At 35.6% G+C, this 24,179-nt stretch overlaps 3 protein-coding genes and 1 pseudogene across 3 annotated transcripts; 3 read left to right on the top strand and 1 right to left on the bottom strand.

The window, feature by feature from the left end:
• On the top strand, positions 4,178-5,855 carry LOC104792067. Its single transcript, XM_010518100.2, has one exon. It carries the CDS (start codon positions 4,235-4,237, stop codon positions 5,753-5,755), a length of 1,521 nt encoding a protein of 506 aa, XP_010516402.1. The 5' UTR covers positions 4,178-4,234; the 3' UTR covers positions 5,756-5,855.
• Positions 8,760-10,486, bottom strand: LOC104708514 (probable inactive receptor-like kinase SSP). The gene is made up of 7 exons (XM_010425100.1): positions 10,163-10,486; positions 9,938-10,073; positions 9,647-9,774; positions 9,483-9,552; positions 9,318-9,403; positions 8,961-9,149; positions 8,760-8,873 (listed from the first exon to the last, which is right to left on the bottom strand). Exons 1-7 carry the CDS (start codon positions 10,484-10,486, stop codon positions 8,760-8,762), a joined length of 1,047 nt encoding a protein of 348 aa, XP_010423402.1.
• Positions 18,001-18,440, top strand: LOC109127145 (annotated as a pseudogene).
• On the top strand, positions 21,284-23,202 carry LOC104792058 (iron-sulfur assembly protein IscA-like 1, mitochondrial). Its single transcript, XM_010518088.2, has 3 exons — positions 21,284-21,604; positions 22,611-22,728; positions 22,816-23,202. The coding sequence occupies exons 1-3, from the start codon at positions 21,412-21,414 to the stop codon at positions 22,904-22,906; spliced, it is 402 nt and encodes a 133-aa protein (XP_010516390.1). The 5' UTR covers positions 21,284-21,411; the 3' UTR covers positions 22,907-23,202.

Genomic DNA, 24,179 nt, shown 5'->3' with positions numbered 1-24,179 from the left:
GAAGTAGAATTCTTTCTGTTTCTTGATTAATTGCATTTGGAAAAGAAAGTTCTATGTTAGGTATTTCTATATTTTAATCACATACTTTGTATCTATTGAACATACTAAATGCAAACTGAATTTTAGTTTAGAATTGAGTTAAAAAATGTTATAAATATATATTGATATATTATTCTAAATATTTTTCTCTTTATATATATATATATAGAGATATGTTGTATTATACGCAAAATGACCAACGAAAAAGAGTAAAATACCATTTTATTATCGAGTTACTTTTTTAGTGTTAACTACATAACCTAAGAGAACAATAAAATAATTGTTCACCAGATATGTTTTTTTTTCTTTCTATGTTTTTATTTCTATAAACCATGTAATTAATGGGTGGAATAAGAGATAACTCAAATTTTCCTACTTCTCAAAGACATTGTTTTTCTTTTTGGTTCCCTCCGTCTCTCTCTCTAGAATGTAACTAGGATTAGCTTAATTAGGGTGATATTTGGATCTTTCGAATTAATAAAAACATGGTAGATGTGAGTCTTGTGAAATGCGTATTGGTGAAACTTGCACACATGGTCAAATCCCATTGTCTTTCTCTGCTTGCGGGTAAGCACTATCATGACATCATCAACAATCGATCATGGCTAGAAAAAATATGAGACGAAAAAAGTGCATACATAGTATAACCCATACAAAAATGTTGTGAAAAGAAATTAGATGTTAATTATATTTAAAGAAAATAATTAAGACTAAAGTGTGTAAGAAAATAAAAACTGAATTTGGAAGAATCACATGGCTTTGAAAACCCATATCATGAGTTATATATCACCTAGACGTCCAAATCTTCCTCGACCCTTAACTCTAAACATCGCAAAACCTTTTTTTATTAGAAGTCATAACCTGTCAATAAAATAAAGGACTATGGAAATGGTTATGGGAAACAAAGTTAATAAATATATAGAAACACAGTTGTAACGTTAAGGAACAAATTTAAAGTAATATTATTTGAAACAGTTAATATTTGTTTAAACTCATTTTCATGGGTAATACATACAAACACACTTGTATAAAATATAGCATGGTAATAAGTAGCATAAATATTGTGACTAAGATATAGAATCTATTATGGTTTATGAATTATGATCAAAAACTAATATTTTTATATTTAAAATTTATCAAATGGATAAAAAGAAAAACAAATTACAACATTAATATACAAAATAGGCATTCGAAACACCATTTACAAGTGAGAATGTGTTATGTGCCTAAGACCTTCTTCATCTAACTCTTTCTAATAAACAACCACATTTCAGATGTTCACTTCTGTATATGCTTCAAAATTTCAACTTAACTTATTTATTTCAAAACCTATAAATGTCACATAAAGAAAAAAAGTTTAATATTACAAAATTTAGAAAATTATGTGAGAGGTAGAATATGATGTTAGATGAAGACTTTGTCTAGCTATTTATAGATAAATTTTTTAGTAGTATGAGAGGTTTTTCATATTTTTTTGGTCAAACATTATGGAAGTTATGATTAAATTTCAAAGAATATTTTTTTTTTCGACAAATCAAATATATTATATCGCAAAGAGTTTTACATGATACATGAGTCACTCAAATACAACCAATGACACAAATATAGGAAATTGAATATAATTTCGATGAAAGAGTGGAAGTGACCCTGCTTTCTAATAAAGCCTTACAGGCTAACAGATAAAATCTGTTACGTCCCTCCTTCACATACTCGTAATTGGCTATCACCTTATAGATGAAACTCCAAAATGCTTTTCGCATTACTTTTGTTAATAGAAAAAACTGAATAGTTGCTTGGAGTGATTCTGAATCTTGTCTTCTGAAACTCAAAGCGATATGCTGGAAATGCCTAACCCATCGTTGCCGATTATTGAACATGATTTTCCTTTTCATAGACGTAGAAATTTCCGACCAAAGGAAAGAGAAATAATCATCATCATAGTCACTCACCACAACTGTCATTCCCATCACGCTCGTGTCTTGGACACATCAAGTGAATAAAACGACGAACCAGTTTTAGTAGAAGAAAGGGTTTCAACCAGGAAAAGTTGTCACCATCATCATTCATCGCCTTCATTTTAACACCACATCTATTTCGGATTCTGATTAGCAGACTGATTCCTCCATTAATTCCAGGATCAAAAACCCATGTTAAAACTCCATACCTTTGGGTAAGAGAACATTCACCGGTTGAAACCCGGAAATTCCACCGGCAGTGACCGAGCACACCGGAAAAAAACTTTCTACAAAGAAAGACATCACAATTCTTTCGAATCGACACTACGTGAAACGAGCGACAATGGAGATGAGATGAATCTCTCATATAGATTAGTGAAATCTCAACGATTTGATAGATAATCCAAATCAAGGATTGATCTGATGGGGTGACCATAGTCTGATTTGGAAATGATGGACTTAGTCCATGTAACACCATTGTCGTGAAGAGGCAAGTTGCGTGGGTTTGATAATCTCGATTTGCCAGTTTTAGTTACTGAAATTTTAAATCTGTGTGGTAATTAGGAGATGTAAAAGCAATTGCACAAAGAAAACAAAACAAACGATGGCCGATGCCGGAGAAGCCGACGCTGGCCGGAAAAGGTGGAGAACGAGGGTTTTGCTGTGAAACGGTTGGTTTGAGGAAACGCCTATGGCGAGAGAGGAAAACCCTATTTCAGAGTATAAATATACCATAAGTTTTGTCTGTATTTTTTTTTCTGTAAAACACTAATTGAATTGCAATTAATACATTAAAGTGTATTCATTTGATGAAAGATTTGCTTTTCAATTTTTTCAAACATCATGGAAGTTACATTTTAAAGAAATAATATGCAATAAATTGTGTTAATGATTAATATTCAAGAAATATAAAATATCATATTGTTTTATATTTTGAAATTATTTTAGAATAAATTGATTTGATCTTTTGGCACAAAAACTGTGAAACAAATATTATACTTTTTTTGTCCAAATAACCATCACATTATAGTTTTCCAAAATTATGATATTAATATTTAAATCTTTAATTATCGGATTTTTTTTGTCAATATCGTAAATTTAATTATGATAATATTTAATTCTTTCTTATTTGAAAATTATAATGTTATGATAATTATATATAATATTTGATAAATGATATCTATGATAAACATAATATATACATTGTGCAAGTGTTTCAAAAATAATATGTTAAAAGTGAGAAGTAATATAAACAAATATAAAAACTGAGGAAAATAGTCGGTAGATATAAGACAATGCATAAACTGATGGTATTCTTTCAAATCAAACCTAAGTAATTATGTTCATAATTTAATTTTATAGAAACAAATTTTTTAAAAATTTAAACTAATTTACTTAAATATAGAAATTTAATGTTGGTATAGTTCCACCATCTTACTTAAATTTGATTCCGCTTGTCCCCGTGAAAATTATATAAGATTCAAACATAGAAATTAAATCCAAGAATTCAAACCTATAAATTTACTTTAATGTTGGTATAGTTACAAGATGAAACCAAGAAAGTATGTTGATGGTTTAACCAAGAAATTTAATTTAATTTAATGTTGGTTTAATCTAATGTTGATGGGTTTTTTTTGGTTTTATGGGCTTGTAGTTAATTAGGTCCAAAAAAAAATACAGTTGTCAGAAATATAGCAATCCAAGTGTCATCTTCTTAGTAAAAGTTGAAAAAAACCTTCTCATATTATATAATTTAATTTAATTTAATGTTGGTTTAATCTAATGTTGATGGGTTTTTTTTTGTTTTATGGGCTTGTAGTTAATTGAGTCCAAACTATAGTTAATTAGGTCCAAAAAAAACAAATACAGCTCCTGAGAAATATAGCAAGTCAAGTGTAATGTTCTTAGCAAAAGTTGAAAACCAACTTCTCATATTCTATAAGATTTGACACTAATTAATTGATCGAGAATCTAAAAGAATCGGGAAATCTTAGCGAAAGCTAACTGCAAAGAAAAGTTATTCTTTGTTTACATGCAAAGAAAAAGTTATTCTTTGTTTGCATGCAATGAATAAGCAGAACATTATTTATTACCACTAGAAGAAAACTTTTAGAATCAAATTTTCAATTATTTATAGTGAAAATTTGTTAAGAACTTGATATCAATCTTGTTTGATAAAATAATTTTAAAAAGAGCCCTGAGCAGACGTACAATAAAGAAAGACTAAAAGAGTGTGTGACATGTATTCTAACGGTGCATTTCATGAGGTTGAAAAGGATGGCAAACTATTACTGATGTACCATCACCCTAAGTATTGTCCTATACCACAAACACAGTCCCCAACCTTTTCCACTGACCTTCCTCTCCAACCTCTTTTCTTATGCCCTCGATTACGACGGCTGAAGTACATGTCTTCTAGAAGTTCAGACACTTTTCCGCTTAGTTCTTCCCCAGAGTACGTCTTTCCTACAACAAGAAACTCTAATGATCATCATGTACTCCCTTTGTTTTGGTGCAACAATAGAGAATTTGATGCCAATGGTGGATGCCACATATGCCAAGGCTCAAATTTCGGCACAGACTATTATTTTTGTAACTACTGTAGCGTAAAATTACACAAAGAATGCGTTCAATCTCCACCTAAAATCAAACACCCTTTCCATCCTGAGCATTCTCTCCAACTTTTCTTTCATGATGATATGTCTCGCAAAATTGAGTGTTTGTGTTGCGGAAGAAGAGCACATTGGTTGGTTTATCATTGTACCATATGTCAGACTTTTATGCATCCAATCTGTGCGATGAACCCAATCCCCTTTGTTATAGACCCACCAAAAAATCATGTCCACTCTCTCACCTTTTTCCCTAAACAAACTTCCTTAACTTGTAACCTTTGTGGTATCTTGAGAAAAATTTATCCCACCTACGTTTGTTTCAGATGTAACTTTGTTGCTCATAATGATTGTATGAATTACCCACACATCATCAAGATATCACGTCATCGCCATCGTATCTCCTTCACTCTTTCCCTTCCATCTAGAGAATGGTTTTGTGGAGTTTGTCGTTCAAGTATTAGCGCTGATTATGCTGCATATACTTGTGACACGTGTAGCGATTATGTTGTTCATTCAATATGCGCTATTGGGAAGGATGTATGGGATGGAAAAGAACTCGAAGGTGTACCAGAAATATTGGATATAACACAAGATGATGGGCCGTTCGAGGTGATATCTGAAGGAGTGATACTTTATTTTCTTCATGACCATCATCTCCGACTCGAGGTTAGCAAATTTTATGATGAAAACATGCTTTGTCAAGCGTGTGTCCTTCCTATATATGAAGGTAACTTCTATGTTTGTATGGAGTGTGAGTTCATCCTCCATGAAACATGTGCTAAAGCTCCTCGTAGAATCCAGCATGCGTTACATCCTCATCCACTTATATTGGAGGTCCCCAAGAGATATACTTACAATAATGTCCATTACAACATTGTCCATTGCGACACTTGTGGTCGTCGTTCTCTTGGCTTTGCCTATGGGTGTAGGATAGGGGTATGTGACTTCAAGCTAGATGTAAGGTGTGCTTCAATTTCTGAGCCGTTTTATTACGAAGGTCATGAACATCCCGTGTTCCTAGCTTTAGGCGCAGGAATAAAACTCATATGTCACGTATGCAAAATAAAATGTCTAAAACCATTAAATTGCATCAAATGCAATTTTATTATGTTTCAAGTGCGCAACCTTGCCATACAAAGCAAGGTATAAGCATAACACACACTTTCTTACAATTGCATGTGGTGAAGAAGTAAGTGAGAAAGAATGGTGTGAAGTATGCGAACGTAATTTAAAAGATACTTGCACAAAAGTATTCTACTGGTGCAACGAGTGTTACACCACTTGTCATATTGAATGCTTAATTGGTAGAGACCCATATATGATGCCCGGTCAATACTTTAATAAATGGGTAATAACGGCTCAAGTTCTTCGCAAATGTAATACTTCTCGACCATTATGTGGTTCTTGCAAGAACCGCTGTCTGGGGAGAATATATGATTTAGGCCACCGTATAGCATGTTCATATGAATGTATTTAAACATATTTATCTATCCCTCTGAATAAAGTATATATATAAGTTTCTCTTTTACTCTCAGTTTGGTATTTATTAACTGATAATGTCTTTAAACTATTTATCATCCGTTAAGGCAATGGCTTTGGTGATTTAAAATTCAAACAAGAAGAAATGAGATTTGCAAATGCATTGCTCAATAAATAAAATATGTCAATGTTAAACATCATTGCAATGCCGCTAGACTTTAAAACTTAACCAGTCACTCAAACCTAAACCTGATTTTAGGACAAACGATCTGCAACTAGAGAACTGCATTTACACATTTGCACTTCACATCAGAGTCTTTTTATGATAAATAGAAACAGCCATTCGCTCCACACTTTATGTACATCTCAAAACAAAAACAGTGGAGACTGAATGGTTTAACTAAACGATAAAACGAACTATACCTTCTTTGGTTCAAAATTGAAAATACACAGATTCAGATCTACAAATCATTGAGTATATAACGAAAGAATCTTCTTCAAAGACAGACATCTCTATCTGTCACTTGTTTGTGTTTTTTGTTTCTTGTATTTTCTTATTGGGCTTAATTTTTTGAGGTCAAAACTTTCCAATCCATTGAGAGTATTCTGGTTTAGTGATTTGAATTTGATGTTTACTGTATATGACATTTACTGTATTTTTATATAAATACTATGTATTAGTATATGTGAATAAATAAGGAATTTTATCATTTCTAAAAATACCATTTTTTATTAAACATTTTCGAGAGGGAATTATTAATAGCATAAACAGGTAAAAAACTGAAAACAACTTAAAAATACATATATATATATATATATATTACTTTATATGTGTATATTTTTCACATAAACATATTTATATACTAACTACTTAAAAATACACATATATATATATATATATTACTTTATATGTGTATATTTTTAAAATTTTAACTTTCTTTTCTTTATCAAAAAAAAAATTAAAATGCATACTTAAATATACTAAAAATATTAAAAAAAATCTTGAAGGAAAACTAACAAAATAGCAACAAATAAAACATTTTGTAAGAGAAGTTGTCTCTGGATCTTATTATGGTTGCTCTAGAAATATATGGATAAAAACGTTTTTCAAGCCACGCAGCTAGAGCCGTTGATATTGTTACTCAGGCTTTATGTGAAAAAAAAAACATTATAGGAGGAAGCGCAACTACAATCAGAGGAGTCTGGGGTTGTCGGGGCAATCCAGGTTCAAGTATCTCATTGTCAGATCGATGGCTCCTTGAAAGCATCAAATCTCAATTCAAGACAGGGATGGTGGTGTTGTGACTGTGAGAATTAAACTTTACTGTTGGGAACAAAGTGTCTTCGACGAAGCCCATCTCCTCTTAACTTAGAGTTAGAAGCTCTCTTATGGGTCATGGGGAGTATTCTTTCTAAAGAAGTTGTTTGCGAGAGATTTGAGACAGATTGTGTAGAATTAGTTGTGATGGTCCACAAGTCCCTGAAGATTGACCGGCGTTCTCGAACCTTCTTGATGATTTCTATTTGCTCTGGGCTTCCTTCCCTAGCTTTACCCCTGTCTAAAATCTCACGCTCGTCGAATTTGAGGACGAATTCTCTCGCTTGGTCGTTCAGATCGTTAATTGTAAAAAATTCCTTTGTAAACTCATTTCCTCTGGTTTGGACAACCAATCTTGGGGTTCTATTTTAATTAATGTTTGGTTGAAAAAAAAAACAGATTGTAAGAGTGTCAATCAATCAATTATATTTTGATATTTATCAGTAAACAAATTAACATCTATTTTAAGTGTCATTTCATAATGGCTAAAAGAGTTGATACATCTTAAATCAAACAAATGTAAAATCAAATACATTAACAATCATCAAAGTTATGATGAATTAGTGAATTCTTTTTTTTTTTGTCACGAACCGAGATTGGTTTTCATTAAATCAAAGTTGGTACAATAGGTAAGGAAAGTAAAGCCTATTTAGCTAACGCATCAGCTCTCCTATTCCTGTCCCTTGTACGAATTCAAAAGAAACATAATCGAAATTGAGAGATAAGTAGAGGATGTCGTGGTGAATCCCGTGAAGCTCCTTGAAAGAAGCCTCCAAATTTAGCGCTTTGATCAACTGTAGTGAATCTGAAGCGAATGAAACTCTCTTGAAACCCAGATCAAGAACTTGGTGGATGGCCAGGAGTAAAGCGGATGCTTCTGCCAGTAATGGGGAGATGAGATAATAAATTCTTTTCCATTTCATAATCAATCTTTATCTAGTGAGATTGTTGTTCTTGGCGTATCATCATGATGCATCTCCGTTATGAAATTTTATAATCTGGTCTCGTACAGTCATATCCATAGTCTCAAAAAAACAAAATAGGTTCATCGCTGTCTCCACCATGATGGTTTTCTATAACGACTATTTCCAAAACAATACAGTTATGATATATATCATGAGTTGATTACTTAATTGGTGAAGATTCGTGTTCTGAAAGTGAGCAAGAACTGGACGACAAAAAAAAAAAAAAAGAGTGAGCAAGAACTGAAATAAAAAGAAGGTTTAACAAACCAAAAGAAAAAGTCTATAGAACATTTTTTTTATCCAAGAGAAACTCTTGCAAAATCAAGAATCTTCACCCCCTACTAAGCATATTGCTTCAAGACGAGTAGCTCTGTTGAGACTTTTAAAGGATTCATTGCTCATGTTGAGCTTGGCTAGTACCACAGTGTCCAAGTTGTTGCTGTTGACTCGAAGATGATGCCTCATCGTGCTGCTTTGCCAGTTCGAGCATTTCAAGAGATGGAATCTACAAGCAAAAAGATCGGATTTATCAAACGAATGCGAAAGAAATCATCAAGGATAGAGATACGGTTACAGTAAGCCCCCTTCTTACTTGCGTTTTAGTATACAAGTCTTTAAGTGTTGCAACAAGCTCTGTTGTGATAAGACTCTTTCTGTACTCGCATTGCAAACATTCAGTGGCGAGTGCTAAAACTGTGGCAGCTTCTTCTTTAGAGAAATTTCCATTTAGATTTGGATCCATCAGATCAGTAACATCCTTCCCATTGATCATCTCAGGAGCCTAGAATCAGAAGAATAACAACTCAGTAATATGTAGCTTGTGTTGCAAGAAATTGACAGTGAAAAGAGAATCTAATGATCACAGTCACAAAATCAAGATGAATTGGTTGATCCATAAGATTAATAAGCTACTAAGAAAGCAAGAGAGGACTTGAACAGAATCACTTACTTGGATTGGAAGAATTTGGATTCCAGTAAGCAGATTCACAAGGATGGTACCAAATCTGTATGTCACACTCTCAGTGGTCACGTTTCCTACAATGAGAATATAAAACATCACACATTCTGAAATGAAATAATCTGAAACGACTAGACAATATCACAAACTGATTACTTTTCGTTCTTCGATCACAATCGACGACCTCCTTCACCAAGCCAAAACTGGATAGACACGCATCACCATCCTTCAACATATCCATTAAACAGTTTAGCATCCTTATAAGATCACACGAGAAAAGGCATAGGCGCATGATGAAAATATTGTTTTACATAACATACCTTATCAAACAGAACTGTGTAAGCACTTAGATTACTGTATGAGACAAAACCAGCGGTATTGCAATAGTCCAATGCTTCGGCTATATGATACGCAACTCGCAACCTCATTGACCATTCCATGTCTTTCTCTGTGAATCACAACCGATTAAAACTTCAAAAACAGAGAATACTAACAAGTTCTGATTCAAGCGTTCCTACAATAAGATACACTTGTAAAGATCTAAATCAACAACGTAGCCTCTTTAACCTCAGATTCAAAAAAGAAGAAGATGAAGAGAGGAGTAGTCATACGATAGAACAAACGCTTAGCAAGAGTATCGTTAGGCATGAACTCTGCAACAAGAAACCCTTCATCTTCATCGCTGCAGTATCCTAACAACTTGACGAGTCTCTTGTGCTTTAGCTCCCCAACTTCTTTTGCATCTTCCTGAACGAAACAGAGTCAAACCCATCAAAACAGATCAATGAACGTTGCGAAAGTGATAAACTTTAGAGGGAAAAGAGAAGGGTACGTACCGCGAAGTAGTCAGGATGATCCCAAGGCGTAATCTTGAATCTTTTGACAGCGACGAAGCCAAGATTCTCTGATAAAAGACCTTTGAAGACGACATTGGAAGAGTCTTCTGCGTTCTCTGATATAATCTCTTCGGAGCTAAAGTTCTTGGTCGCCGTTGTGAGATCGGAGAGGAAGAACTCTGTGAAAGGCCAGTTGACGAATCCATCGTTCTTGGGTTCGTCGTTCTTGACTTCATCGTTCTTACGTTCGACATGCTGAGTCTGTGGCTGTTGTGGAGGAGGTTGATCGTTCTCGAGAGGCGTGGAGACGCAACAACCACCCATGGTTTCGTTTTCGCCGGTAAAAGCAGAGTATCCAAAGCGTTCTTTGCGAGAGAGATGAAGAGGGCGAGAGAGACTGTTGGGTTTGGTTATTATATTTATATAAGTAGTTTTAATTGTTGCTCTATAATCTATATATAATGTGCAATCATTAAAATTACTTGTATTATTGATCATGTTCTAGCTATGTCCGTACTGTTAGAGATTGATGAGAGTCTAGGAATGGAAGAATTATATATTGACTCTCATAAGAATATGGTTACAATGTACAAGCATATATATAGGAATAACATTTAACCTACTTTCCTAACTAGTGAGATCATATAGAATATTTACAAATTATTGATATGATTATGAAAGATTTACATATCTTCTAGATATCCTCTTATACGCCCCCTCAATTTCAAGTTAGTGAAATGTGGAACTAATGGCTTGAGATTAATCTTAGTAGAATGGTAGAGCTCGTGCTTGAACAACACCATCCAATCTTGCTTTCGACATCTTGGTGGTGACGAAGTTAGATCCTGTATAGATCGGGTGATGGTTGTAAGCTGACGTGATTTTGTTTGATTTTTTTTTAGTGATTTGAAACAAATAAAATTTTGATGAAGTATCGATGGTTTAAAAACTGGAAAATAAGATGGTTTTTTTAAAAAATAAAAAAATAATTAAAAGAAGCACTATGGCTTGATTCAAAGGCTCATAAGAAACTTGAATGAGAAAAACATTTTTTTTTTAGAATAAAAAGATGAAGCACTTAGTTTAGAGTGAGAGATCAATGATGATAGACCTGAACAAAAAAAAAAAAAAAAAGCTTGATAGCTTAGATTCAGAGGTTCATGATGAACTTGAATTGCAGAAGCACTTGGCTGAGGCTCATAAGAAGCTTGAATGAAAGATAAAAAGAAGAAGCATTTGGCTTAGATTTAGAGATCATAGATCTGAACAAAGAGAAACTCGATAGCTTAGATTCAGAAGCTCATGATGAACTTGAATGTGTAAGCACTTTGCTTAATAACATAAAATAAAAATATAACAGTTTGATCGTTAGATCTAAACTCAGGAGCAAACCTGCTCTCATACCATGTTAGAGATTGATGAGAGTCTAGGAATGGAAGAATTATATATTGACTCTCATAAGAATATGGTTACAATGTACAAGCATATATATAGGAATAACATTTAACCTACTTTCCTAACTAGTGAGATCATATAGAATATTTACAAATCATTGATATGATTATGATAGATTTACATATCTTCTAGATATCCTCTTATACGTACGACCGTCCGTACGTGTGTCCAATAAGGCCCGTCCGTACGTGTGTCCAATAAGGCCGACTACCATCGACGTATGGAGTAGAGATGAGGCCTTACCATATGTGAAAGCCCAAGAGAAGGATCTAGAAGTCTCCTTGTAGCCGTTAATGGATAAGGTCACGGGTTGCTTCACGTTAGGAGACCAAGACAAGTCGCTTTCACCATTGGGATCTGCTTATTCTCTCTCTCTATGTCCCTATCACCTAGTTGTCGAGTGTAGAAGGGAAAACCCTAGTCTCCCTTGATATTTAAAGACATTAGACTACATTGTAAAGATAACACTTATGGAATACAATTCTCTTTGTCGATTCTCTCTTCATGTTTATCACTTTACTTCCGCTTAAGTCTAACATGGTATCAGAGCAAGTTTCTCGATCTATGACACTCTAAACTTCCTCTTCTTAAGTCTATTCTACTCTATTCCTAATCTCTAGATACTCCTTACACTCTCTACACTCACTCGCTTATATACTCTCTACACTCACTTGCTTCAATACTCCTTGCTATGGACACCACAAAGCCTATTGTAACTCCGGTAGTACTCAAGGGCTCAAACTACTTATTGTGGAAACGCACCACAAAGACCGCACTTAGTGGCCGGGTACTATGGATCCATGTTGAGACAGACCAACTCCCCAAGAAGACCATGAAGGAAGACGGTAAAGAAGAAAAGGAAGAAGACAAGGAGGTTGATCTTGAGAGGGAAGTCAAGTGGTTCCAAGAAGATCAGACCGTGCTTGCCATTCTTCAAAACTCACAGGACGCTCCTATCCTTGAAGCATACTCCTATTGTGAGACGGCCACGGAGTTGTGGGAGACACTTGTGAACGTTTATGGGAACGTAACCAACTTGACTCGAGTATTTGAAGTCAAGAAGGCTATCAACGGTCTCCACCAAGAAGACTTGGAGTTCATGAAGCACTTTGGGAAGTTTAGGTCCTTATGGGCCGAACTAGAGATGCTCCGACCAAGCACCATCGATCCGGCTATCCTGAATGAGAGAAAAGAGCAAGATAAGGTCTTTGGCCTCCTACTAACTCTCAATCCGGCATTTAACGACCTCATTAAACACATACTTAGAGGTGATAAGCTCCCAACACTCGAAGATGTGTGCTCTCAAGTTCAGAAAGAACAAGGCTCGCTTGGTCTCTTTAGCGGCAAGGAGGAGCTACTCACCGCCAACAAAGGAGTCTACAAGCATGAGGACAGGAAAGTGGTGGTGTGCGACCACTGTAAGAAAAGGGGTCATGTGAAGGACAAATGTTGGATCCTTCACCCTCATCTTAAGCCGGCGAAGTTCAAGGCAAATCTCTCGCAAGAAGGGGCGAGTGGTCACAGTACCGGTCCTATGAACCAAGGAGGCGCAGCAGCTACGGCCATGGCAGCCTCCTATGGAGATCTTGTGAGGAAATCTGACTTGGAGGCTCTTATCAGATCCATCAACGCACTAAAGGAATCCGGTACCTCTTTCTTTGCTTCAAAACCTAGTAAATCTCTTGTTGTTGATTCAGGGGCTTCTCACCATATGATAAGTAATCCTAGTCTCATACACAACATAAAACCTGCCCTAGGAAATGTTATTATTGCTAATGGGGATTGCATACCAGTTAAAGGAATAGGAGACTTGAAACTGTTTGATAAGAATTCAAAAGCTTTCTTTATGCCTAATTTTACCTCTAATCTCTTATCGGTTAAAAGAGCAACTACTGATTTAAACTGTTATACTATCTTTGGACCTAATAGTGTACATTTTCAGGATATTGAGACTGGCAAGATTCTTGGGAAAGGAGATGCTAGAGGAGATCTCTATGTCCTAGAGAATGCTTCATCAAATTCACCTACATTATTTTCGCTTATATCGAGTCTTAGTAGTATTTCTAGTGATGTGTGGTATGCTAGACTAGGCCATCCCACTCTAGAGCATTTGAATTAATGTTTCCTTTGATAATTCAAGTTGTGAGTCTTGTATTCTTGGAAAACATTGCAAGTCTATTTTTCCTAAATCTACTACTATCTATGAACATTGCTTTGATTTAGTGCATTCTCATGTGTGGACTTCTCCTTGTCTATCTAGAGATAATAACAAGTATTTTGTGACTTTTATTGATGAAAAATCTAAGTACACATGGCTTACATTGTTACCTTCCAAAGATAGAGTCTATGATGCCTTTGTTAACTTTCAGAATTATGTGACTAATCACTTTAATGCTAAAATAAAGGTACTAAGATCAGATAATGGAGGAGAATACACAAGTCACAAACTCAAAGAACATTTAGCAAAGCATGGCATACTCCAACAAACAAGTTGTCCCTACACGCCCCAACAAAATGGTGTAGCTGAAAGAAAAAATCGACATCTCATGGAAGTGGCAAGATCGATGATGTTTCATACCAATGTCACAAAACGGTTTTGGGGTGATGCCGTGATGATGGCGTGTTATTTAATCAATAGGACACCAACAAAAGTCTTACAAGACCTGTCTCCATATGAGGTACTGAACAAGGTTAAACCCTCTCTTACGCACTTACGTGTATTTGGTTGCGTATGTTTTGTTCTTATCCCAGGTGAACAAAGGAGTAAGCTCGACGCCAAGAGCACTAGGTGCATGTTTATAGGCTACTCGTCAAGCCAAAAGGGATATAAGTGCTATGACCCCTCCACTGGCCGTACTCTTATCTCTAGGGATGTGAAATTCCTTGAAGGTCAAGGTTACTATGAAAAGAAAGATTGGGAAATCTTGAAGGACCTATCTCACTCTCCTTCGGACCGGGCCACCAACTTACGCTTTCTTCTCAATCACCTTGGTCTCACTACACCTCCTGATCCGACGCAGTTCTCCCCAGCCTCCTCATCGGCTCCTAGTGAATCCCAACCAGGGAACATTGATGTTCATGAGGATGTTCCATCTCAACCGATGGAGGACATCTTTGCATCTGAACCTGTACCAATAACCGATGTACCCACCACGACACTAGAAGATGAGCTGGCCCCAACAAACGACCATGCGGCCACAATCACTGATCCCTAGCCAACATTTGTACCTCGGAGAAGTGAACGCCTCAAGTTTCACCCATCTACTTGGAAAAATAAGCGCGTCTACTTCAACAATCAAGCGGTCGCTCATCCAATTCAGGCTGTTTGTTCACTTGCCCTGTTCCCTCCTGATCATGCGGCCTTCCTAGGCAAACTTGACGACCATTTCATTCCTCAGACGTATGATGAAGCAAAAGAACACCAAGTGTGGGTTGATGCTGTGGCGGATGAAACTGGCGCTATGGTCCGGAACCATACGTGGGACGAAGCGGACCTCTCTAAAGGAAAGAAGGTTGTCAGTTCTAAATGGGTCTTTACTATCAAATTTTTGAGTAACGGTGATATTGAGCATCACAAAGCTCGCCTGGTGGCTCGGGAGTTCACTCAAACGTATGGCACCGACTACACGGACACCTTTGCTTCGGTCGCCAAACTTCACACTGTTCGAGTTGTCCTCTCTTTGGCCACCAATTTGTCTTGGGATCTTTGGCAAATGGATGTCAAGAACGCCTTTCTTCAGGGGGAGCTTGAGGATGAAGTATACATGCGTCCACCTCCTGGCCTAGAAGACATAGTCACTCCAGGCAAGGTTCTCCGTTTACGCAAGGCCATCTATGGCCTGAAATAGTCTCCCCGTGCCTGGTATCACAAGCTCAGCTCCACTCTTCGGAGTCATGGTTTTCGTCGTTCTGAAGCTGATCATACTCTCTTCTCTCGCCGCACCACCGGTGGTCTCGTCGTGGTCCTTATCTATGTTGATGATATTATTGTCTTCGGTGATGATAAGGACGGTATTAAGGAAACTAAAGCCTTTCTTCATTCTCAATTTGATATTAAAGACCTTGGTGAGCTGAACTATTTTCTTGGCATTGAAATATATCGCTCCTCGGAGGGATTATTTCTGTCTCAAAGAAAATACGCTCTTGATCTTTTAAGTGAAACAGGTAAACTTGGTGTAAAACCGGCCCCTACACCACTTGAAGACGGCTACCAGGCCAAGCGAAAGGAGGCACACAAGAGGACCATCGGACAAGAGGCCCCGCTTGATCCAATTGACGCACCATATGATGATGTGATGCGATATAGGCGTCTTGTAGGTAAGTTGATTTACCTTACTATCACACGACCTGATCTATGTTATGCTGTGAACCAGGTGAGCCAATTCATGAAGGCGCCAACCAAATATCATTGGAGCATGGTGGAAAGGATCCTAGGCTATCTCAAAGGAAGTCCGGGCCAAGGTATATAGATGGGAAAGAACTCCAATACCGAGATCGTGGGCTACTGTAATGCAGACTACGCCGGCGATACATTAGATAGACGCTCAACCACGGGATACTGCACGTTCATTGGTGGGAATCTGGTCACATGGAAATCCAAGAAACAAAAGGTTGTGTCGTGTTCGAGTGCTGAAGCCGAGTATAGAGCTATGAGGAAGCTCACCAACGAGCTAACATGGCTAAAGGCACTCCTCAAGGATCTTGGTATCGAGTCGAAGAAGCCAATCATCATGCACAGCGACAATGAAGCGGCTATTCACATCGCAACCAACTCAGTCTTCCATGAGAGAACTAAGCACATTGAAGTAGATTGCCACAAAGTTCGAGAGAAGATTGAAGAGGGGATAACACTTTCGTGCCACACTCGGAGTGAGGATCAACTGGCCGATATATTCACTAAGGCTGCATGTCCAAAGGTTTGCGCACACATCCATAGTAAACTTGGACTTGTAGACCTCACTCGCCCATGATCGACTTCTCTAACACATGGACATCACACTCTTTTTCCCTTAACATAGTTTTGTCCCATGAGGTTTCCTATGTTAAGGTTTTTAATGAGGTGATGCTTCATGGGTTCCAAGCTTAGCCATTTCATAAGGCTAAGCTTGAGGGGGAGTATTGATCATGTTCTAGCTATGTCCATACGGCCGTCCGTACGGTCGTTCGTACGTGTGTCCAATAAGGCCCGTCCGTACGTGTGTCCAATAAGGCCGACTACCATCGACGTATGGAGTAGAGATGAGGCCTTACCATATGTGAAAGCCCAAGAGAAGGATCTAGAAATCTCCTTGTAGCCGTTAATGGATAAGGTCACGGGTTGCTTCACGTTAGGAGACCAAGACAAGTCACTTTCACCATTGGGATCTGCTTATTCTCTCTCTCTATGTCCCTATCACCTAGTTGTCGATTGTAGAAGGGAAAACCCTAGTCTCCCTTGATATTTAAAGACATTAGACTACATTGTAAAGATAACACTTATGGAATACAATTCTCTTTGTCGATTCTCTCTTCATGTTTATCACTTTACTTCCGCTTAAGTCTAACATGTATAACCATATTTCATGGTCCAAAACAAAACTAATGTACCATCTTGTGGTTGCAGGAAGACAGAATTATCAAAATCGAGGTTGGCTCGAATATGAAGGGAAAACATAAAGGAGTGCAGAAAAGGTTACTTGAGATCAATTCCAAGGGCGTTTTACACACCTTGTTGTTGCCACAGTCTTAATCTTGCACTTTGTGATATGGCAAACACTTCTCCAAAGGCAGTATCATTTTTTGGAATCATTCAGCGAATTTATTGTTTCTTTACATCTTCAAACAACCGATTGAAAATATTTGAGGATAAGGTGGGAGGTCTAACACTTAAGTCTTTATCACATACTCGATGGGAGAGTCATGTTGAAAGTGTTAAGGCAATACGCTTTCATGCTCCCAAAATCATGGATGCTTTAGTTTACATTGCTGAGAATAGTGATGATCCGAAAGAACAAAGTGAAGCTGAATGTCATGCAATAAGTGAAACACATGGAATTGGAAGCTTTCAGTTCTTGGTTTCAATGGTTATTTGGTATAATCTTCTTTTTGCTGTGAACATTGTTAGTAAGAGTCTGCAATTCGTGGATATGAACATAGATGTTGCTATCTCTCAGTTGAAAGGGTTGGTTTCTTATTTTCAAACGTACAGAGACTCAGGTTTTGAGAAAGCAAAGTTGGAAGCTAAAGAAATTGCAGATTTGATGGAGATTGAGGCAGTATTTCCCGAAAAAGCAAAGCGAGTCATTATAAGAAAAAGAAATTATGGTGAAGAATCAGAGAGAGTTACAGGAAGTGTGCTTTTATCACCAGAGGAGAGCTTCAGAGTTGATTACTTCATCCACATTATGGACCAAGCTTTATGCTCGCTTAAGACAAGATTTGAACAATTTGAGAGGTATGAACAAATATTTGGCTTTTTATTTGATTTGAAGAAATTGCAGTCAGCGAGCGATGAGAGTTTGATGGCATCTTGTACTAATCTTGAGAAGTCTCTAACTCATGGGAAACTTTCGGATATTGTTGGTAATGATTTGTTCTGTGAACTAAAGATTCTAAGAGAAGCTTTACCATCAGGAACTAAGAGGCCAATTCAAGTGTTAGACTTCTTGAAACAGGTTGAAGATTGTTATCCTAATGCATGGATCGCTTATCGAATATTGATCACGGTTCCAGTTTCAGTTGCATCTGCTGAGAGAAGCTTTTCAAAGCTGAAGTTGATAAAATCTTATCTTCGTTCGAGTATGTCACAAGAAAGACTAAGCGACTTGGCTATCTTGTTTATTGAAAGTGAGCTGGTTAAGAGTGTTGATTTTGAGAGTTTGGTTTACGATTTTGTAGCACAGAAGGGAAGAAAAGTTATGTTTTAGAAATAAGATTTAGGTTCTATGATTGTTTTTTTCCGGATTATGTTGCTTATCATTTTAATAAAAAAAATTTAGGCCTTTTTTTTAAAGATCGCTTCCGGTCTGTATAATGCTAGGCACGGTTCTGTGTGTACCAATGCAAACACATTCCTCCACTTTATTGAGAGAAGAGATGTTGAAGCAGCCAGTTTGGTCGGAACTCTGGACAAGATGTCGCCTAGAACCTCATGAGGGAGCCAGCTGATTGCATCTTCGGAGCCAACATCCAACTTTTTGGTATCCATAGTGACAGTCAGAAGCACTCTCTTCCTTATAAGTAATTGCCTGAAACATGAAGTCAGCTCAGAGTGATTTAACTGCTGTGGACAAAAGCCATAACGCACCAAACGAAAAAAAAAAAAAAAATTGGATATTTCTAAAACCTAGCAAGAGCTCAAAAGTGTCTGAATGTTATAAAAATAACCAGAGAGATAGCAAAGAAGAGAGAAGTTCCACAAACAATGAAAGACAGATTTCACAATTACAAAAATTTGAACACGCAACTAGACAGATGAATTAATACGAAAAGCTAAAGGTTCAAGCTTTATGCAAAGGAAGATTCGAGCTCGAGTAAACACGAGAAAACCGATTAGTATCAAACTACTACAACAGCCTCATTGCAAAACCAGTCTAGGTATAATCTAGTGGAAGCTCAAAAGAACAACAATTTAAGCGCTTGTAAGAACCCAGAGGAAATCATAAGGAAACAGAGATCATAGAAGATTCAAATCCTACAATTGCAATTAAACAATGATGGTTCCACGAAACTTTTAAAAAGGGTAATAGCTTCAACCTTTTCGTTTACCGATTGAATTGAAAGATCTGGCTTTCTGGCAAGAGGAACTGATATATATACTGAAATCGGCGCTAGGGATGTCAAACGGCACTATGGGCTAAACCAGTCCAAATTATAATGGTCCGGTTATGGTTAGTGGTTACACTCAAAATTGAATTGAAGCGGACATTTGGGTTCAAAACCCAACTTACCAAGGTTTTTTTTTCTTTTTTTTTGTCACTCAAACGAGGTTTTTTTACCAAGGTTTCTTAATTTGAGAAAACTCTTTTTCTTTCTTTTATTTCGTTTTCCTCAAAAATAAAAAATTTTCTTTTATTTTCTTTTTCTAAATAACAAAATAGTGGAATAAAATTTTATAGATTTATTTTCCTTCTAAAAATAATAATTTGAACGTGTAGATAATTAAAAATGTCAAATGGTAAAAAAATATGCAAAAGATGTATCATTCTTCGTTAATCATCATGCATTGAATGTAAAACAGTATAAATTAGATGTGAATAATGAAACACTGAAAAATCAATTTTATAAAAGGGTCATTGGCACTTAGACCTACTTTCTCTCAATTTTATTGCACTTAGACCTATTTTTTACATACACATTTATTTGATTTTTATTTGCCAAGTCGATAGAAAATCTAATCATCTAATCATCTAATCTATAAGAAACCTTAGCCAAAAATTTCATCTCCAAAACTTGGGATCTTTCTCTATATGAACCTTGTTATCACAAAGTCTAAATCTACACTCAATTTCGGATTACAAAATTTATTATAATAATGTCTGTTTTGAAAATGAGATATTTGGAAAAACACTCTATTTATATATCTTTTTGCAAAATTACCTGTTATTGTTGGCCATTTTTAATGATACTCTTTTCTATATACAAAATAATTAAATTTTAAACCCTAAACTCCAAATACTAAAACTCTAACCCCTGAAAACTATATCCTTAATTAAATGTAAAATAGAGAACCCAAACCTAAAAAATGTCTAAAAATTAATTTAACAAAAGACTATAAAAGGGTAAATTTTCTTCTAAATATCATCCTTATAAAACAATTGTTATGTTGTATTTTCAAAATATAATGATAGAAAATGCTCTACAACATATCATAAAATAGCAAATTTTTGTTTTAAGTTTCAATTTCTACATATTCATCATTTGTTTTTGTGCGCCAGATATTCATCATTTTCATTTTAATAGTTTTAGAGACTATCAGACAATTGATATTATTATTTATAAATTTGAATTTATTTATGTCATGTGTATAAGTTAATCAGTCTATAGTATTTGTAATTTATTGGGAATAATGTTTTCTAAATATCACACATTCAATTCCAAAACGATAAATTTATAACATTGGAAAATCTAATCTTATTTTGCTAAAATTATCCCAATTCATAATTTTTAATAATTTAATCAATTAAAAATACATCTATAATTAATATCACTATGAATTAATAAAAAATTTTGGTTTCAATATTATTAAGAGAAATTCCTTTAAATACCACTAAAAAGGTTTTTTTCCAAAAATATTACATTTTAGTATTTTTTTCCAAAAATACCACAAAAGTTTTTTTTTCAAAATTACCACAAACACAAAAAATTGATTTTTAAGGATGTAGAATTTTTTTTAGGTTTGGGTTGATACATTTAGTTTTAGAATATAGTTTTTAGGGGTAGGGTTTATTATTTAGAATTTAGGAATTCGTTTTTAGTATTAGAACTTTAATTCAATTATGTGGTATTTTTGAAAAAAATTATGAAATTATCCTAAAAAGCTAAATTGTGGTATTTTTGGAATAAAAATCTATTTTAGTGGTATTTATGACAATTGTCCTATTATTAATTTATAATGTTTTACTGTATTTATAAATAGTATTTTTTAAAGACATTTGCATTTTATTTAATTAGAAGAAAAAAAACTAGACTTGTTCATTTTTCTAACCTTGGGTTAAAAAAAGTAGAAGGAGACATCATCGGCTTCTAGCTTTTTGATTATGTTCGTGAAACTATAATAAATTCTCCGAGGATTCGATTCGATTCAATTCCGATAGATGAAGGCTTCTGGAGTTTTAGCGGCTGCGGCGGCGAGGGTTGGACCGGCGTTGAGGAAGCAAGTATTAACCTTGACGGACGAAGCTGCCTCTAGGGTTCATCATCTCTTGCAACAGCGCCAAAAGCCTTTCTTAAGATTAGGCGTGAAGGCTCGTGGCTGTAACGGATTGTCCTATACCCTTAATTACGCTGGTACGAGTCCGACTGCTCTTCGATTTTTCATTTTCTGGGTTGGTTTCAAATTACAGCCTTTGATTTTGGGTGGAATCAAGTTTCAATTTTGATTTTAGAGTTTTGAAATTGTGAATTTTGATCTTGTTCTGTGTTTTTGTTGTTCTTATTTCTCTATTTGATAGCCATAGCCTAAGGAGATATAGATACTAGACTTTGGTTAAAATTGAGATTGTGTAGTGTGTTCAATATTGTTGTATCTGGTTTTTGGTTCATTAGTGATTGCTGTATAAGTGTATAGTCAATGATTCTGCGGATGTTTCTTGTCGTATGAGACTGATACAGGGACACTAGTTGAATGCATTGGTTTCCCTTGAAGTCTCTAGATGTTCATGACAGGTTTCATACTGGGGTTTTAGTTCGTTGACGAAAAAGCTGTGTTTGCATTGCTATGTTATAAGTGTTATCTAGTTTACCGTATAACATTCAGCGATTGTTTCTTGTCTTCAAGTGTGTAGATGTTCGCATCGCGCTTGGTAGAATTATTCATGTTCTGTAATTTTTGGTAGTCAGTTCTTGTCTTCAAGTGTTATCTGCCTGATTCATTCTTTTGTATCTTAGATTTGGTAAATCCGTCCCAATCTTGATAGTTAATACTGGTAGAGTGGGTAGTTCCATAATCGTTTTTTTGTTTGTTGTCACACTTGATAGTTAGGTTTGGCAGATATATATCATTTTGTTGCTCCAGCATTATTCATGTTCTGTAACTTTTGGTAGTCAGTTCTACATTCGTTTTTGTTTATATCTTTATGGCTGAATAGGCAAAAGGACTAGATAAGCCAACAAAGTACTGTACACGAGTATCAATATATGGTTCAAGGTGTTATAGTGTACTTATCAGCTAATGCACAATTTCTTAATTATATCTCTGAAACATCGTCAAAGTTGCGTGCTATGTTACATGCTGTTGATCGTGTGTCTTGAGCCTTTGTTTATGTATATATCTCTTTGCGAGTGCCTGTTTCAGATGAGAAAGGGAAGTTTGATGAGCTGGTGGAGGAGAAAGGTGTGAGGATACTTGTTGAGCCAAAGGCTTTAATGCATGTGATTGGAACCAAGATGGATTTTGTAGATGATAAACTCAGGTTTGGACCTCTGTCACATTTCAAACCCAAAGTCGCTTGCCGATTTGTAAAACCATATTATTAACCTCTTTTGCTTTAATTGCACAGATCAGAGTTTGTGTTCATCAATCCTAACTCCCAAGGGCAATGCGGTTGTGGTGAATCGTTTATGACAACATCTACCTCCAGTGGTAAGTAGATTGGTAGTCGACACACGGGGATGCATTGTTACAGCACTATCATATATTATACTGTTACCAGAATCAACATTCATGAGAGACAAAAGGCTTTCCAATAAGAATTGAGTTTTTATGTTTGTGTACAACTTTAGGCATAGATTGGTCATTCCATTGCTTACACATTAGAAGCTGCCTGGTTGTTGCCAATGTGTTATCTATAACGGGTTCTTGTTCTAGTGATATCTTGAGATCAATTCATGTATTAAAATGTTGGATTATGTAAATTAATTTATGAATACTACTGAGGCCTTCGATATAGAATTCGTTTCTCTTGTATATAGATATGTTACTGAAGAATGAGAGTCTGTTGGCCGTCCCTGGACAGGCTTTTCAGTTCAAAGATTAGGATCGGTTTGGTCTAGTCCGTTTCAAGTCTAAGTCTACTGTTGGCTGGAGTTACTGCATTTCGAGTTTTTGATTATAGGTTGACACGTCTAGCTTGTCTCGACTATAACCAAAACCAGAACTGTATTTCAAAATGAGGATTCAAAATCAGGTTGTATCAAAATAAGAATGTTTAGTTTGGACAAACCTAATATGATCTGACCGAATCAATTTTTAAACTGAACTACATATTAATATGGTATAATTGGATTCATTTTTGCTATATAAAGACTATTCATTTTTTTTTAATAATGGAAATAATACCCAAAAGGCCAAAACCATAAAAACTTATATATATGTTTAATCGGAAATCCCAAAACCAAAAAAAATAAAACTCAACCCGAAACCGAACCAAAGTCTAGATCCAAGAACCTAGATTCATAAATAAGCCAAACATATCCGGTCATCACAACAGTTGGACTTGTCTACCAAAACTACCACATAGGCCGATAGAAGCCAAACTGTTAAGTAAAGATTAAAGAGGATATAGACCCATCACTCATGTCTCTATAAACCACTATTCAATAATGTCTGTTATTTGAAATAAATGAGTTCATTGACGTTCATGTAAAGTCTCAGACTACAATATGAACAGAACCTTAAACTATATAGTATATAGACATATAGACGAATCATATCGTTATAAAATAGATAATGTCGTCACAAATAGACGTATCAAATCTCCCAAAAATTGCACCTAACACTTTTGGAAAAGGTAATACTACTAAACCAAAAAAAAAAAGGTTATAAAGCAGATTAATTTGGTGTAAACGCATGTGATGACCCTTCTTTGAAGCATCATATTCGTTACACGTTTACTCTTCTTAGTCCCTACTAAACAGAGAAAAT

Source organism: Camelina sativa, chromosome 1 (assembly GCF_000633955.1).
Source record: "Camelina sativa cultivar DH55 chromosome 1, Cs, whole genome shotgun sequence".
Taxonomy (NCBI): Eukaryota; Viridiplantae; Streptophyta; class Magnoliopsida; order Brassicales; family Brassicaceae; genus Camelina; species Camelina sativa.
The sequence above is the reverse complement of the archived record's forward strand: the minus strand, read 5'-3'. Positions and strand labels throughout refer to the sequence as shown.

Coding starts and splice junctions, on each gene's coding strand:
- LOC104792067 (XM_010518100.2), top strand. CDS start 4,235: ATGTATTCTAACGGTGCATTTCATGAGGTTGAAAAGGATGGCAAACTA.
- LOC104708514 (XM_010425100.1), bottom strand. CDS start 10,486: ATGGGTGGTTGTTGCGTCTCCACGCCTCTCGAGAACGATCAACCTCCT. Junction 9,553..9,646: donor ACACAGTTCTGTTTGATAAG/GTATGTTATGTA, acceptor GATATGTTGAAG/GATGGTGATGCGTGTCTATC. Junction 8,874..8,960: donor ACTTGTATACTAAAACGCAA/GTAAGAAGGGGG, acceptor TTTTGCTTGTAG/ATTCCATCTCTTGAAATGCT.
- LOC104792058 (XM_010518088.2), top strand. CDS start 21,412: ATGAAGGCTTCTGGAGTTTTAGCGGCTGCGGCGGCGAGGGTTGGACCG. Junction 21,605..22,610: donor CTATACCCTTAATTACGCTG/GTACGAGTCCGA, acceptor TGCCTGTTTCAG/ATGAGAAAGGGAAGTTTGAT. Junction 22,729..22,815: donor TTTGTAGATGATAAACTCAG/GTTTGGACCTCT, acceptor TTAATTGCACAG/ATCAGAGTTTGTGTTCATCA.